Genomic DNA, 18,939 nt, shown 5'->3' on the forward strand with positions numbered 1-18,939 from the left:
CTTAAACGGAAATGAAGCGATAAAAAACCAATCTGCCTTGACAGCACTGACTGGAAAAGGATTCTTTGATAAGCGACGGGCAGATTAGACACATAATTTAAAACATAGATTAGGCGATATTAAGCGTAACATTGGCGCCGATGGTGGCATTCAAGAGCTAACTCTGGCGCCACCTCGTGGCACTGAAAGTGTTAACCAGCTCTGCGTTTTGGACTCTTTTGGGGGAAAGGGAAGCTTTGGACTGTCCGTGGTCAGTTTTTGGAGAAAATTGGAATAGATTAAGTTGGCCATCTTTGAAGGTGAGTGGAAAATCAGGGCTATAATCATGTTGTCTGAACTTGGCCTGTGTGAGATTTGCTGATTTCATGCATAGATCACACTAGATTGAACAATTTACAACTTTAAATATATAATCTACAATCACGAGACAGTTCTGACAGCACAATATTGATGAAACTAAGAGATTCACTGGGGAAATGTTTTCAGGTATTTCAACCACAATACAAGGTTGACTCAGGCATTGGCATGTCTGTCTCTCCGAATGTCAGAAGACTGCTGAGCACACTTAGGTCTGAGACCATGAACTTGACGTCTGGACCAATCACCATACACATAGGTCACTCATGGTTCCCCTGTGCTAGGAGAGTACCCACCCTGAAGTAGGAGCTGAACAATTCCCTCAAAATGGGGGTTCTAAGAACTACGATGGTCCTCTCTTCCTGCAGTATGCACACAACAAAAAAAGGGTTATTTCCACCAACTGTTCTTGGAACTATGAAAAAGTCCCTCTGGTCCGAAAACACCTAATGTTGCTTGTGTGTTCTATTGTGTTTGGCTAAATGCCGCAGATTAGATTCAGAGGGCAGCTTGTGAGTTATGCTCCAGGCTTACGACTGCCCTAAGATAAAAGGGGAACGTCAATGAAACTCAATCCCTTCATCAAAGTGGCGACAGAGACAGGAGAGGAGGAGAGAGGGAGGAGGGAGGGCAGAGAGGAGAGCTGAGGTGTCACCAGGTCTAATGCCATGGCATGCCAGTAAGGACAGCTGCCAGTCCAATCTCTCTAACTGGTTGATCCTTATAGATACTGGATCTGGGCCTGCATGGGGCAGCCATACTGGTCACCCATCACATATCACATAATGCAGGAGAACTTCATGTGTTTCCTGAACCCCTTGGCTCACACTACAAATGATCTAAAAGGTTGATCTACTATACATGCATCTGGGCCTATGGTTAAGATATATACTGGTCACTCATCATTATAGTCCCACCACAGTCGCGCACGCAGACTAAAATGATGCGATGCCGGACCTCAGCAGAAGTCTACATAGGCTGTCCGTGCACCACTCCATTTTCTGTCCGCTCGTATATAATGTATCTTGGACTCTGCGAAAACACCATCGCACAAAATAGTAGGGGTGCATAGAGGCCGATATGCAACAGAGTAGGGCTGGGCGATATGGCCTAAAAATAAAATCTCAGATTTTTTCACACCACTCGATTTACGAGTTTCTAGAAACGCCATGGAAATCATTCAAATAAGCTTTGTTTTTATTTGACACAAAAATTATCAAACCAAGATGAATTTCCCTACAGGGATTGAAGTGCAAACCTAACTTTCACCAATCTTCACTTAAAACATTTATTTTTTATTTATTTTTTAATCTTTTCCCCCCCTCCTTTTTCCTCCATTTTTCTCCCATCCCAATGTTAGTCGTTATGCCAATTCCCAATCCCCTTCCTGGTCGCTGCGCACCTACCCCCTACGGTCGATCTGGGAGAGTGGAGGCTATCACATGCTTCCTCCGACACATGTGTAGCCAATCAACCGCTCCTTTTCACCTGGCAGCGCAGACTCTCACTGAGAGGGTGTAACGTGTGGAAGGATCACACTACCCCCCTTAGATCCTATCCTCACTGAGCAGGCGCCCCGACCGAACTGTAGGAGTCGCTGTTTACAACGACCAGCTTTCCCACCCCTAACACTGCCAATTGTGTTAGTATGAACGACCAGCCAAGCTGGTAGCAATGCCGAGAGCTGGGCTCGAACCCAGCATCTCCTGCACTAGTGGCGAGCGCCTTGCCGACTGCGCCACTTAGCTGCCATAAACAGTTACTCTTGATCAAACAAAGATGGATGTCCCTATTGGGATTAATAGTGCAATAACTTGCTTTTTCACCAAACTTCACTTAAAACAAATAAAAGATGCCTCTTGATCATCAAACAAGAATGAATTTCCCTATTGGGATTAATAAAGTGCAAATCTATCTTTCACCAAACATAACTTTTTGTAAAATAAATGTAAAGATTATTATTTATTTTTTGAAAGTCGATTTTCATTTTTGAAAATCTTCCTAAATCATTAATTCGAATGAATCGATAAAATCGATTAATCGCCCAGCCCTACAACAGAGGTCACTATCCGTATTTTAAACCCAGGGAGCTGAGATCACATGGTTCGCCCAGCTCAGTGAGCCATCATGTATAGTACAGTACAGTACCACAGACCAGTGTCTGCTGTGAGCTGTGGCCATATTTTGTCCGTATTGTTCTAGCTGGCTGGCTGACTGGCTGCAATCCATCGCATGGACCACAGGGAGAGGCGGAGATGTTTGGAGAGGAGTGAGGTGGGGGAGATGGAGGCTTGAGGGGGATAAAGGTGAAGAGAAAGGAGATGGCTTAGTCTGACAGGTTAGAAATTAGTAGGACAACCGAGTGGCCTCTAACTCGTCCTCTAACAATCAGGGACCCATGCACCGCTTGTTGTAAATGTTCTGGAGAGTGGGAAGCCCCCACATATTAATATTATCGGTATATTATTATCATTATTATTATTCTCGACACCATTGTAAATTGAGAGCTTGCTCTCAATGATCATTGGAGTTTGAATAAAGATTGAATTTAAATGAATAATAATAATTATCATTAGGTATAATGTACGTGTAATGATAGGTGTAATAGGTAATAATCTATTCAACTTTGACCTCTCGTTCATCTGAACTTTGCCCCAGTGCAGACAGTCAGAGAGAGAGAGAGAGAGAGAGACAGTCAGAGAGAGAGAGAGTCAGAGAGAGAGAGAGTCAGAGAGAGAGAGAGAGAGAGAGAATCTTGGAGATTACATAGATGATATGACGGAGGACAATTGGAGAGGAACAAAGAGTGAGACGGAGGGGAGAGACATTGGTGAAGGGGACAGCCTGTCCTGGTGGTCTGATTATTGGGGAGGGAAGTGAGGACATGGGAAGCAGAGTGGGGTGGGGGGGTTGCAGTAGGTTTGGTGGGGCTACCTGGCTGATCCTGCTACCAGCGATGAACCATAGAGTGAGAGAAGGGTGGGAGGCAGGGGAGGGAGAAGGCTCACATACTGAAGGGCAGCTGAGTGGGATAGCTGGGTGGGCCGGACTGATCGATTGACATGCTGGTTGGTTGGCTGGCTGGCTAGAAATACAGTGGAGCAGAGGGGGAAGCGGAGAGAAAGATGGTGGAGGGAGGACATTCTGGCTGGCTGATGCAGGAGAGATAGATAGATAGATAGATGGATAGATAGATAGATAGATAGATAGATAGATAGATAGTGGACTTTAAATAGCCTGGCTTATTGGCTGCTTGAGATCATGGGGAGAAGGTCGGGAACAGGAAAGGGTTAGGCAGTGGTTTGTAACCATGGGCCAAATAGAGGGGCTGAGAGAGAGATGGAAGTGGGAGATGGTTGAAGGGACACATCCTGGATGGATGGCTGATTATAGAGGAAAGGGGGTGATGCAGGGGAGAGAGAGATGGGGGTGCCCTGGCTGGCTGGCTGGCTAGTGGAGCCTGTGATCATGGTGGAGGGAGCGCGGATAGAGGGTGAGGCATGGGAGAGAGTGGAGGGAGATGGGTGAAGGGGGGCAGCCTAGCTGACTGGCTGGCTGAGCCTGTGACCATGGAGGGGATTAGACGGGATTAGCTGTGGGGTAACCTTCCCAAAGTGTCAGTCTGAGAGCCAGAGCACTGTGAAGCAGGCCGCCTGGGAATCCAGCCCAGCAGGGCCCCAGCCCCACACACTGGATTAGTTTAACGCAGACCCCCACTGCACTGGGGGACCGTAGAATTACATCACATAGAGTGGTGGCAGGTCCATCAAAGTCACAGGGAGTTCATAATATATTGCACACCCCACTGGCTTACTCAAAACCAGACCCGGGCGAAAGTTAATAAATAAAGGAAGTGAAAAGCAAGTACATACGGTAGTTTGCCAACCCCCGTTACTTTTATTCTCTTCCGCCGTCGTTCCCGTCGACCTCTATACACACACGCCTGATCTATGGGTTTTAACTCTGTGATGTGGGCCTATGTCAGCACAGTGTGTGTGGACTGACTGACTCAGTAGGGAGCCAGGAGGAGGGGGGTGGACGTACTGTACTGGAACAATAACACACACAGGCAGCTTTGGATGGCTTTCCCCTCCCACCTTGAACAATTGCAAAACAAGGCTCTCAACAAATACCTCACATGCGGAAAATGTGTGTTTTGTTTTCCCCCCCTCTTTTCTGTCTGCTGGGAGTCGGCGCGAGGGAATTGCACAATACAAGATATAGTAGATGAGGTGCTAACTTAGAGAGGAGGAGAACAAGTGAATGGGATCCATTAACTAAACCTAAATTTAAACCCACACTGCGCTTGGGCAGATAATAATTTTTCGCCCTCGAACTTCCCGTTCCCTCTTCCAGCAGCTACCAGCTACTATGTTCCACCACAAGTTAGCAGAGACGGTGCACTATGTCTCTAGATACAAAGCACAGGTGGAGATCCAATAGCAACGCACACAGGCTGAGGAATCGTACATTTATACAGATGCTACAGGGAAAGCCAGACTTAAAAGATTGATCTAGAAAGAAAGAAAACACCTGTCCATTATGCTTTAACACTTTCAGTGCCAGCCATTAGACGCGGCCCTCTGTAGCAAGGCCAGATAGATAGATAGGAATCCGTCACCTTGTTTACTATAACTATATTCTATATTATAGCTATGGATACAATACTATGGTCATTTGCCAGTGACTTTCTTCTGGTCAAGATGCAAAAAAGAGATAATTTTTCCATGCATACATTCGTGCGTTATACCGTGGTGAATATAAGTATGTTTTTAGATCGGTCTGGGGTCATTCCTGAAATGCTGAGGAATAGCCTTATAGCCGTATTATACTAGTTTTCAAGTTTCTTTAATAGTTTCAAGTTTCTTTAATAGTTGTCATACAGAAGTACAGAATACTTTCATACAAAATGCTTCTTACTGTTACGCTCCAGAGACTGTGCTAGACAAGATAGTATCAAATAACATAGTATAGCATGTAATTTAGAAAAAGAAAATGAGGTCACAGTGTTCGGTATAGACATATGTACAATGTTCTGAGTTACCATATAATATACAATAATATGCAGTGTACTAATGTACAGTACTATCTAGTGCAAAGCAGAAATGGGATGAGGTACAATTTAGGTACAATTTACAGTAAGGTGTACGAGTTGTAGTGCAATCCTTCATCAATAAATATAAAGTGTGGGGAGTGGGTGCTACAGTGTGTTTGTTTAAAGTGGGTGTGTGCTATAAAGTGTGTGGAGTGGGTGCTACAGTGTGTTTGTTTAAAGTGAGTGTGTGCGTGTGGATGTGTGTGCTATGTGCGTTTGGTGGTTGTTGTTGTGTAGTGTTCATTCATTGTTCGTTTAGCAGCCTGATGGCCTGGGGATAGAAGCTTCTTCTGAGTCTTTCTGTGCTCGCCTTGAGACTCCGGTATCGCTTGCCTGACCGCAGCAGTTCAAAGAGGCAGTTGTTCGGGTGACTGGAGTCTTTAATGATTCTCTTAGCCTTGCCCTTGCAACGCTTGTTGTAAATGTTCTGGAGGGTGGGGAGCCCCCCTCCAATTGTGCGTTCGGCTGAACGTGTCACTCTTTGTAGTCTGCTTCGGTCTTGTGCAGTGCTATTCCCAAACCATATAACCATTGCCGTTTCTTGCCTGGACCCGCTATTATTCTCAAATCAAATCTATATCATAGGTATTATGTTTCAATCTGAATGCATGAAGGGGGGGGGGGGGGGGGGTCTTTTTTTGATGCTTTGATCGCCACCAACGGCATACGTTGTGGACTAACGTTACAGACACACGTTCGGATCGAGGTGAAGACATGCTTGGATCAACGCAAGATTGATATCATATAGCCCTTACCTTGACTAGGATGTACCCCAAAAAGAATATTCCAATTATCTGATCGCGATTCCAAGTATTGATGTCCATCGTGTCGCCAACATAATCCACCACACATCATGCGTCGGCAGCATTTGATTCTTCTCAATCCGACAGTTATAATCGGCCAGCAAAAACAAACAAAAAAAACCCGGACCCATTAGATCGACACACGGGCCAAGATACAAGGTTTCAAAGGGTGCTCAATACCGCCGTCTAGCTGGATGCGGCCGGTATTGCACTTTGGCGACCTCAGACTCATTCCCTATGGTAACAACAGGCTCCCTGGGTGGACAATGAATAAAAATATCGGAAAAAACGACCCAGAAACGTAAAAAGTCTTTTTTGGCACTGAAAGTGTTAAAGATCTCCGCAACACAAAGGCCTTCATTTCATTCTCAGGCATTTTTTCTTTTGATTGAACTTGCAACTGAGTTCAGTTCCAAAGTAAGATATCCACTGTATGAAAAATGTGACTCAAAAGACCGATTGCTGGCATGAAAGAAAAGCTCAGTGTAGAAAGTTATCAAATTATCATGTAATTTACTGTCTTGTGACCTTTGCTAACAAAATAGTAAGATTTTAGAGATTACTATTATATTTTATATTATATTGGATTTTACGTTATAATGTTAACATCTAATATAATATCCTATATGGCTGCATTCTCAAAAATCTTTCTGTTTTAAGTCATCGTTACACTAACCTAAATGTCACATTGTTCTATAGTATTAAATGAAATCCCTCTCCTTTCTCTGTCTGCAGTATTTATTAGAGATGAAGAGTCTGATCCTGCCTCCAGAACACATCCTGAAGAGAGGAGACAGCGAAGCAGTGGCTTATGCCTTCTTCCACCTGCAGCACTGGAAAAGAGCTGAGGGCGCCTTAAACCTGCTGCACTGCACCTGGGAGGGCAGTACGTACTGTATTACTACAATTACCTCTATATCACCTGGGAGTAGGGATGGGTACCTTTCACATTTGAACGATACGGTACCGGTACCTGTGAATCGATACTGGTACCCAACGGTACCTTTTTTCTGTACTTTAGTCTAAAAAAAATTAATTTACCTACCTCAGTCGTAAAAAAAAAAAATCCAAACTTCAAATAACTACAATTTCGACCGTTTTCGGGTTGCCATTGCTCCGACTGCTTTGTTGTTGAATCATGTCAAATCCTAGGTAAGCATATATTGTGCGTGTGAACGTTGACATGAAAAGAAAAAAGGTTTAAAAAAAAAAAAAAAATAATAATATTATATATATATTTTTTCTTTGGTATCTCACTTGAATCGATACTCGGTAGTACCGACGTGTTTCGGTTCGGTACCTTAAAAGTACCGAATTCGGTACCCATCCCTACCTGGGAGGGCAGTATGTATTACTACAATTACCTCTATATCACCTGGGAGGGCAATATGTATTACTACAATTACCTCTATATTACCTGAGAGGGCAGTATGTATTACTACAATTACCTCTATATCACCTGGGAGGGCAGTATGTATTACTACAATAAGTACAATTACCTCTATCACTTGGGATGGCAGTATGTATTACTACAATAAGTACAATTACCTCTATCACTTGGGAGGGCAGTATGTATTACTACAATAAGTACAATTACCTCTATCACTTGGGAGGGCAGTATGTATTACTACAATAAGTACAATTACCTCTATCTATTGGGAGGGCAGTATGTATTACTACAATTACCTCTATATCACTTGGGAGGGCAGTATGTATTACTACAATTACCTCTATCACCTGGGAGGGCAGTATGTATTACTACAATTACCTCTATCACCTGGGAGGGCAGTATGTATTACTACAATTACCTCTATCACCTGGGAGGGCACTATGTATTACTACAATTACCTCTATATCACCTGGGAGGGCAGTATGTCTTACTACAATTACCTCTATATCACCTTGGAGGGCAGTATGTATTACTACAATTACCTATATCACCTGGGAGGGCAGTATGTATTACTACAATTACCTCTATATCACCTGGGAGGGCAGTATGTCTTACTACAATTACCTCTATATCACTTGGGAGGGCAGTATGTATTACTACAATTACCTCTATACCACCTTGGAGGGAAGTATGTATTACTACAATTACCTCTATATCACTTGGGAGGTCAGTATGTATTACTACAATTACCTCTATACAGTGTTAATTTTGTCAACTAAAATGATGACGAAAGATGTTCGTCAACAAAGGTTTTTTTCATGACGACAACGAGACGTGACATCACGTTATTGAAGACCATGTCACGGTAACGTGACTAAATAGTTAATTAAATATCATTGACCACAACTGAGGACACAAAAATGTAATTTACAAAAACCAGGACGAAATTTCTCTTCATGTATGTTGATATTGTTGACTAAAACAAGATGAGACAAAATAATTATAACTTTTCTTAATGCCATCGTCCCGAGTAGAGCAGTGTGACGGGGAGCTCTGTTATTAGCATTAGCTGAAGAGCTATTTGAAAAGCTAGTTTTAGCTTAACGTTACCTTGGTTAAAGTTGGGACTATTCATAGCTACGTAGCAACGTAACATTATACTAACATTATACTTTTTCATTCACACATTCATACTAAAATACGGTCTAAATTATAAGTATGTTTTTATCGTTTTCTGCAGCTTTCTCCAGAATGTGATTTATAGCCCTAAATGCATTATATTGATGATTGTATACAGTTTGATAGCAATTGGCGCGAGATAAAAAATTTCAAATGGACGTGCTTCTAGAAGTTACTACTTATCATCTGATGTTGACCGGATGGGGGGGGGGTCGTTTATAATTCCGTGGCCAACGTTAGATGATTCATCTAGTGTGAGTGATATGATCATCAGAGCAGTTTATATCGAACACGTTAAAAAATAACGCTGAATCTTACCGTAGCTTCCTCGGGCCGTTGGGCGATGAGCGTGGAGCAGAAATATTCCTATTATGGGATGTAGAAATATGCGATCCATTTCCAGGTTGTATAATAGTATATACGTCCAAATCATGTTGTTTATCGAGTTATTGGTAACGGATTGCTATCCATTGTGTCGAGCTCGAGTCCTGGGACTATTAGCGAGTGATCGAACCGAATTGGAATGAGCACCAGCTTCCATTTCCTGTTTCCGGTCTGGGCGATCCGCCGATCGGCCACCAGATGGCGCTCTTGAACCGTTGGAGAGTTGAGAGGGGATCAACAGTAGCTCTCAAGTCTCCGGGGGAGAAATCGATCACAGATTTTTGAAATATTGATATCAAAGACGTGGTACGGCGTCTTTGGCAGAATGAGCATGGCGGGGAATGACGTGGTAAGGCGTTTTTGGCGACCATAGTGTTAATGACATAATGCAGACAGCCATACCGGTGACAATGTTTAGCTTTTAGTGCCAAATGATAAGAGTCTGAGGCAGAGTCTCAAAAGAGAATGTTGAATATTTATTTTGCATTAAAAATCACAACAGAGCCTCTGCTACTACAGTAGCTAACCTAAATGGAGCCGACTGGATAGTAGGAAGTGCAACAACGTGTAACCTCCGTGCGGAACCAATGTGCCAACAACTTTTCCGTGGGTGAACTCATTGAGCTTAGTTGTCAATTAATGATACTAATACTAATCTATACAATCACCTGTTGTTGAATAAATACCATTACTTTCTAGTTATTACTAAAAAAACTGTATATATAAAACAGTAGCTGTAAAAAAGAAAAAAAAAGTTTTATAATTTATATAATATAATTTTTTTTTTAATGTATGCACTGGTATCGGATCAGTATAACCAGACCTAGACCACCTCTAACTCTAACCCCTAACCAGACATAGACCACCTCTAACTCTAACCCCTAAGTTAGGGTTGTGACTTAGAGGTGGTCTAGGTCCGGATAGGGGTTAAGAGTTGGTCTAGCCCTTTACATCCATCTATCTAAATAATAATAATAAATTACCGTATAATGAATGCTTAACTACCCCTAAGTTACCCTAACCAGACCTAGACCACCACTAACCAGACCTCTTCCATGTGGCACTTTAACACTGACCTCAGAATGTGATTTTATATAATGTTTTTATGCAAGCAGATTGCAATCAGTGTGTACTACTACTAGTACTACTGTGTGTTCTGTTTACTTAGTTTACAGTATCCTGTTATAGAACCGCTGCCAGACACAGCAGAGAGAGAGAGGACAGACATGACAGAGAGGACAGACACAGCAGAGAGAGGGGACAGACACAGCAGAGAGAGGACAGACATGGCAGAGAGAAAGGAAAGACACAGCAAACAGAAGACAGACAGAGTTCAGCGTCGTGTCTCTGGTCAGAAACAACGTCACCACATCCGTAATGCTCTCTTTGATGCATACATTGGACCATGTCTACACCAACATATACTGTAGGAGCAACAATACATTGGACCATGTCTACACCAACATATACTGTAGGAGCAACAATACATTGGACCATGTCTACACCAACATATACTGTAGGAGCAACAATACATTGGACCATGTCTACACCATCATATACTGTAGGAGCAACAATACATTGGACCATGTCTACACCAACATATACTGTAGGAGCAACAATACATTGGACCATGTCTACACCAACATATATACTTCCTGTGTATCACTTGTGCCACCGACTCAGATTCCCCTAGGTCAGGGGTCGGCAACCTGCGGCTCCGGAGCCGCATGCGGCTCTTTAGCCAATCAGCTGCGGCTCCCTGGCCCTGTTCTCTTATTTTGGAGATCGATGTCATACTGTGACACTGAAATGAAAAAATATTTCATCAACTAAAATATTTAGTCAACAAAAATATTTCATCAACTAAAATATACAGTATGTCACACACCCTGCACCTCTCCCTGCCGTCTGCAAGTGGCTAATCTTGAGTTTCCGACCCCCCAGTAAGCTAACCATGGATAAATCCAAAAAAAGGAAAGTGAGGAAAATAGAGGGTTTAATTCAGCGTGGACAGATTAATTTGCTTTCACGACTAACGATGCAGGCTTACCTGTATGCCTGATATGTGGTGAGAAATTTGCGAACAACGAAAAATTTACTTTTTATTTTATAGATTTTCCACAAATAAGGGAAGGACTCAAATATACCTGAATAGTTCAGGGTTTTATTTCAAAGTCGGTCTACAGACACCAGTGTTTTGTCTTTTCTGTGTTTTATAATTCCATTAATGCAACAAACTGTGTGCTATAAGTATAAAGTATAATAAATTGGAAATTACGTTTTATGCTAAATGTGGGGTATGCTTGGGGATATATAAAATGTTATACACTGTTATCTTCATTTTAAGGGGAAATAGGTTGTGCGGCTCCCTGAGCATTTTATTTTGTGGGAGGGGGGAAAAGTGGCTCTTTTGATAGTAAAGGTTGCTGACCCCTGCCCTAGGTTAAAAAATAAATACGCAATTTAAATAAAAGAAAATTCCATGTTGACTATTTCTGACTTCTGACAAGTTTTTTTTCCATTAACTAAAAATAGACAAAAATGTCATCTGTTTTCGTCGAGTAAATCTAGACTAAAACAAAAAAGACAAAATTTAGACAAAAACTGACGAGACTAAAATGCTCAGACATTTACCGTACTTTTCGGACTATAAGCCGCGGCTTTTCCCCCCATTTTTCGACCCTGCGGCTTATATAACGGTGCGGCTTATACGTGACTCGACGTGACCAAACCCGAAAATGTAAAAATCAAAATATTGCTTTTTTGACTGCATTGAAATGTTATTTATCTGTTCCCTTATTTGCTAAACTTAATACAACTTGTAAATGAGTTAATTCTTGTTATTTGTCCGACTGTATTGTGTCCCAATGCTAATTACATATGGTAATTAAACATTAAAACACCTGCGGCTTATAGTCCAGTGCGGCTTATATATGTACACATCATTCAATTTAGCTGCTGCGGCTTATATTCAGGTGCGGCTTATAGTACGAAAAGTACGGTAGTTGACTAAAACTGACTAAACGAAAAATAAATGAAGATGACTAAATATGATGAAAATGAAAAAGGAGCACTTGACACATGACTAAGACTAAAACTAAAATGAAAATAGCTGCCAAAATTAACACTGCCTCTATATCACTTGGGAGGGCAGTATGTATTACTACAATTACCTCTATATCACTTGGGAGGGCAGTACATACTGTATTACTACAATTACCTCTATATCATGTCATGTCTCGCCTCGACTACTGCAATGCACTGCTCACTGGTCTACCGACCACCGCCACCAAGCCTCTTCAACTCATCCAGAACGCAGCCGCCCGTCTGATCTACAACCTACCAAAGTCAGCCCATCTTACCCCACTTCTTAGGGACCTGCACTGGCTCCCCATCGCTCCACGAATCCGCTTCAAGGTCCGTGACCTGGCATATTGTGCAGCGAAGGGGACGTTTCCCTTCTGTTAATGGTCTCTAACTACACACCCTCAAGACCCCTCCGCTCTACATCCTCTGGCTACCTCAGACCCACTCCTATCCGAGCTCTGGGACGGTCATCAAAGAGAAGCCGCATATTCTCTGTCCTCGCTCCACAATGGTGTAACAAAATTCCCACCACAGTTAGGACAACCGAAACCCAACCAATCTTTCGCCATGGACTAAAAACACACTTCTTCAATCAATATCTGAAATGAGAGAGATGGTGTATTTTTTTAGTGTCTTGTACTATCATGCACTCTTCCTACTATACTAATATGTCTTTACTACTATGCACTCAACACTGCAGCACCCACGTTTCAGCACTGTTTTATGAACATTGTTACTCAGCTGTAAGAGTTGTGCCCTTCCTGCTGACTTGTCATACAGAACTTGAAGTCCCTTTGGATGAAAGCGTCAGCTAAATGACAGTGGGGGCAGTACGTATTACTACAATTACCTCCATATTACCTTGGAGGACAGTATGTATCACTAATACTGTACATATACCTCTGGTAGGGAAGTATGTATCACTAGTACATTTACCTCTGGTAGGGAAGTATGTATCACTAGTACATTTACCTCTGGTATGGAAGTATATATCACTAGTACATCACTGCCTGGTATGGAAGCAGCACGGCACAGGACAAGAAGGCCCTACAGAGAGTGGTGCGGTCAGCTGAGCGTACTACGGGTATTGCACTACCACCCCTGCAGGTCTTATATAACAAGAGGTGCAAATCCAGAGCCTGCAGAATAATGAAAGACCCTCACCACCCCAACAACAGCCTGTTCAAGCTGCTGCGGTCAGGCAGACACCTGCGAACACCAGCAACTAGGACAGAGAGACTTCGGCTCAGCTTCTTCCCCCAGGCCATCAGAGTCTTTAACACTGAACTCTCCACACACAAGCACACATGAGCACACACACAACACACACACTGTATACGCTCACACACTAGCAGTCACTTTAGCATGAACACACACACACACATGCTGCACACGCTCACACTCAACGGTCACTTTACACAATGAAAAGGTCACTTTAAAAACAAGAACGGGAATGGTTCTTGTATAGTAAACGGATGGATATAGCAAGCTAGCATAAGGACACATAGTATAACTATAGATTGTATAGTATAGCATTGTATAGTAGTGTACATAAGACCCAGTGCCACATCCGTAGCTAACAGTGTATTGCACTATCGCAGGACCTTAGCATGTCTACCATGCTTTTTGTAAACGTATGTACATATACCTGTTATGTCTTATTCTTATTACTTGTATTATTGCACAAATGTCTTATTCTCATCCTATTCTTATTACTGTATTATTGCACAATCGCTGCGGGCATGACCCCCCACATTTCACTGTATACTTGTATGCCGTGACAAATAAAACTCTTGACTTGACTTGACTTACCTCTGGTAGGGAAGTATGTATCACTAGTAAAAATGTTTGATTCAGCTGATGCCGTCTAGCAAAAGGTACTGGAGTCTCAGGGCCCGGACCAGCAGGCTCCGGGACCGTTTTTACCCCCAGGCTCATGAACAAATAACCAATAAGCGAATGGCCTGCTGCCCACTACACACACACACACACACTCACACACTCACACACTCGCACACTATCACACACAAACAATCAAACACATGCACATATCCACTGCACATACACTGCAAGAAACTGCACTTTACACACACTATATCCATACCATTATCACTGTACTATATCTTTTGCATAATCTTATACAATATTATATACTGCATTATATTTCAGTGCTACTTTGTTTTTTGTGGTGCTACTGTACTTTATGCTACTGTGTTACTCTACTGCCTTAGTGTATTCTATTTAATTGTTTTAATAATGTCCCTTTGCTGCTGTAAAGTCGAGGAACCAAATCCTAACTCTTTCACCATCCTCTAACCCTGTATATACGAAGACGTGATGAACAACAGAATCTAATCTGAATCTGATATCATTCTACTATAACGTTCCTCCGTCTAGTGTTGATATAATCTCCCCTTTCATGTTTCATAACACTTTGCTTATTGTGCTGCTCTGTGATTTACATTCTTGTCTCTCTCTCTCTCCCGCTCCTCTTCCTCCTTGTTGCAGCCTTCCGGATAATTCCCTACCCTCTGGAGAAGGGCCACCTGTTTTACCCCTACCCTGGATGCACAGAGACAGCAGACCGAGAGCTGCTTCCCTGTGAGTAGCACCCAGTAGCATGGGCTCACCTCGGTGACGACATACCAATGCACTTGAAACGGACTGTTGTTTTTTTTCAGTGTCGGATCCACACGCCTCTTTATGGGAGAAGTTAATGGGGAAATTAATAGGATGTCAAACTGTTGCCACCTCCACAATCTCTAGCCTCGTTGCCGTTCCAAACGTTGGCATATAGTCTAGACTAAAGATCTCCTTCATTTGTGACGGGAATCTTTGAGATTTGAAGCCTATTTTAACGAGTGCAAATCCGCAATAGCTGTCACCACGTATGTGCATGCATGATCCCTGTGTGCCTGTAATCACACACACGTCATTACACAATCACTTGACCTCCATGCCAAAGATATTCAGTTGATTCACACACACATCCTCACACAGACACTAGACCTCTGTGCCAAATGTAAGACTCCTAGCGTGAAAACCGTGGTCGCTGCAGGGTGGGGACACTTGTGTGGACCAACCGACTAACCAGGCAATCAACAGAGCGAGCTATAGAGCTGCTGGTCACAGCTCAAAATTACACATTTCCCATTTGCAGTAGCTAACATTATTCTTTATAGATTTACTGAATTACTAAACTACACCACACATTACTTTAAATATCTTGTTGTTTTTCAACAAATCAAATGATTAAAGAACACAAACATTGATAACTTTTATTGTATTTTTATTCAGCAGCAAACCCACTCATGTGGTCTCTTGTGGTCTATGAATGTGTTAGGCACGACTTTTGTGATTCATTATTAAAATTATTGTGATGAATTAAATCTTTAGTTTGAACATGTGAACAATTTTAATTCTACATACGGTACATTTAAATATATGTACCCACTAATAAAGTAAATAAATAATAATACCTGGTGATTGACAAAGCCCTGTACCTTTGTGAAAATCATGTCTTTATCTCCACATTCAGACTGTTCCATAGTTTTACTCCACACGGATTGAAATACAAAAACTTAAAAGCTTAATAATACTTAATAATAATAGTTTTGATTTTGATTAAATATACGGTATCTCCTCCTCGTTCTTCTCTCACCTTGTGCCCAGCGTTCCACGAGGTGTCTGTGTACCCAAAGAAAGAGCTGCCCTTCTTCATCCTCTTCACAGCGGGCCTGTGCTCCTTCACTGCCATGCTGGCCATGCTCACACACCAGTTCCCCGAGCTCATGGGCGTCTTTGCCAAAGCAGTAAGTAGCAGCCATCCTTTTTTCTCCTTCAGAGTCAGTGTTTAGTGTCGGGTATATCGATAAGGTGGAAGGCTTAGCTCCCTTTTTAACAGGACATAAGTTAGACTGGCCCAGAATGTAACTTGGTGAAGACTTTAGTTCTGGTCCAGGGGCTCAGCTTGGATATATATCCAATATGCACGTTTTTTATATCAATTTTAGCATTTGTCCTTTTATATTGTCTGTGTTTTTACATATTTTTCCTGTACTGTTTTTACTCTGCTCCTGTATTGGATTAGTTACAGACACACAGTGTTTGCTCTGTACCTGTATTCCAATGTGGATTCGTCCATACATGGCAAATAAAATCTTTGACTTTGACTTTGACTTTACTCCATGTTGGCAGTACTAGAGGTTCATGGGAGTTGTACCCATGAACCGCTATTCCCCTCCAAAACATGCTGCTGTCCAGTTGAAGCTATCTCTAATAGAGTTCTGCAACAAAGCGAACACAATGCCGCATCACAGCCTTCACCGGTTATAAGGCATGAACGTGTGCACGACTTCCTTTTTATTTATAAAAGTAGTATTGCAATGCATTGTCAAGTCTGCTTTTAGCTCGTTTGGCTAGCTCCTCTCTTTGGCTAATCCTATGTTTATGGTAGCCTTGTTTATTAGGATCTCCTTTTACACAGCCTTGTAGTCACAGCAAAAACAAGGTCACAGAGAACGTCTCCTGCTCATCCTTTTGTTATGGGAAAGGCTGTGTGGAGATGGGACTTTTACAGCAGGCCAGGCGAGCCTGGTTTGTGTAATGGTCAGATAGAGACAGGACATGAAAGCTACAGGAGGAGGAACACAGAGGCCCTCACGGCCCTCTGAGGAAAAACAGAGATCTCCCCCAGTCTGGTAACTCTAGGACATGAGGCCAGAGCAGAGCAGAGCAGAGCAGAGCAGAGCAGAGCAGAGCAGAGCAGAGCAGAGCAGAGCAGGACAGGACAGGACAGGACAGGACATGGTCATGAAAACACAGCCAGGGGTCAGGAATAGACTGTTTTTTGTTTACCATGGCTTCCCATGCAAAATATGTATCTGTTAGATCCATGCCCTTACTACTATTACCTGGGAAACATTGGCTAGCAGTTAAATATGTAAAATAATCACAGGGGAGATGTATTTACACTTACCTGGCCAGTGATATTAGATGTCATATCAAACTCACCTCTTGTCATTTCAAGTGTAAATCATATTTTTGCCCAGTTGACTGCTATAAGTTTAGATGAATAGATTATACATACACACAATCAAACAAAGTTGATTATTAAAGTTATTGAAAACTGATAACTAGCCAGAATGACACATTGTCTTTCTCTTGACCCTGACCCTGTTCTAATTGAGCTGACTCACTGTGTTCATGTTGCTTTTCATTCTTGCCTAATGAATGGCATGGGGGTGTCATTGATTGACTAGATATAGTTTCCTGTGAACAGACATCAGACGGATACCAAATGAAGAGACTCATGTTTTACAGAAGAGAAAATAAACAATTCGATTTAATGTTGATTTCATTTCACATATCCACATAGTGACTGTTGTGAACAACAGTGGTGGAAGGTGGTTCTCGGGCCACAGGGAGACTGTCGGCTCTCTTGGTGTTTATCAAACCTCTTAAGAGGAGGGGAGACTGACCTAGGAGGACCAGTGCAAAACCCACTCGGATCCACACACCCAACTAGAAGCCTCGCTTCCAAGCCGAGGCCTCCCCATATCTTGCCAGAGCCATCTGTTCTGCTGTTCATCTGTTCATAAACACATTAAAACATTGTTTATGGTGGACTGAACTATCGGAGTTTAAACTTTTTGTCTTTCCTCACATGTGTGTGTTAGCAGCCAATTGTGAATGGTTGAGCTGGAGCAGAGCGGAGGCCTCGGTAGAGGGAGGTTGTGGTTCTCTCCCTCTCTCTCTAACTCTCTCTCCCTCCCTCTCTCTCTCTCTCACTAGAGAGGGGGGTTCATTGTGTCGGGATCGTGGGTTTTAATAATTGTGCTCCAGTTTAACAGAAGTGAGTTCTGGCTTGGTCGTGAAATACATCTCCTCCCTGCGGAGGAAGAAGGGCTTTTTTACCTGGTGCTTTTGTGTCAGAAGATGTCAATTCCATAGCCACATATAAGTGAAATAGCCAAGGGAGCCAGTGTGACTGTTAAGGAGGCTTATTTGGATGTGTTTTTCTTGAGGATTAAGCAAGAGTGTGAAGAGATTTGTCCTGGCGTATCAGTGAAGCACGTTTCTGCTTTCTCTCCTCTTCCAGTTCTTCAGCACCCTCTTTGCACCCCTGGGCTTCTTCGCAGACAAGATGGAAAGTTTCATGCCGTCCAGTTTTTGGCACCAGCTGACTCGAATCTGACCCCATCATACACACACACAACCACACACACACATGCACGCACACATATGCACACATGCACACATACACACACGCGCACACACATACATACACACACACACTCCAACACCACTCCAAATCCCACGGATGACAAAAAACAGTTTGCTCTCCTGTCTTCAGCATTACTGACCACTTGTTGCATTGTTACTGATTATGTTGGCTGAGGTTGTATCAACACGGCAATACCCCCACTCTTAAGATGCTCTCCCACACTGCTCTGGCGGCCGGTTTCCTCTTCCAAGAATACATTTAGCAAATACCATTCAGAAGGATTTCACAGTCATTCATTTATCATTGTGTTCACACTGAGTAATAGTGGGAAGTTTGGGACTATTTGAATTTTGCCAGGCTGTGGAGTTATGTACTTTGGGAAAAATTGTACATGATGAATTTACGTCCTGCCATGATG

At 42.6% G+C, this 18,939-nt stretch overlaps 1 protein-coding gene across 1 annotated transcript in view; it reads left to right on the forward strand.

Moving 5' to 3' along the window:
- The window catches only part of LOC311230108 (suppressor of tumorigenicity 7 protein-like), a gene marked incomplete at its 5' end in the record, with an annotated part of 47,395 nt that extends 28,788 nt beyond the window's left edge, over window positions 1-18,607 (forward strand). Inside the window, 4 exons of the mRNA XM_084316268.1 lie at window positions 6,991-7,141; window positions 14,804-14,896; window positions 15,968-16,107; window positions 18,396-18,607. Coding sequence (XP_084172394.1) covers window positions 6,991-7,141; window positions 14,804-14,896; window positions 15,968-16,107; window positions 18,396-18,491 — 480 coding nt within the window. The 3' untranslated portion in view covers window positions 18,492-18,607. The remainder of the gene's footprint in view (window positions 1-6,990; window positions 7,142-14,803; window positions 14,897-15,967; window positions 16,108-18,395) is intronic.
- Between the last annotated feature and the right edge of the window lie 332 nt (window positions 18,608-18,939).

This window comes from Notolepis coatsorum (genome assembly GCF_963971535.1).
Source record: "Notolepis coatsorum genome assembly, chromosome: 6".
NCBI lineage: Eukaryota > Metazoa > Chordata > Actinopteri > Aulopiformes > Paralepididae > Notolepis > Notolepis coatsorum.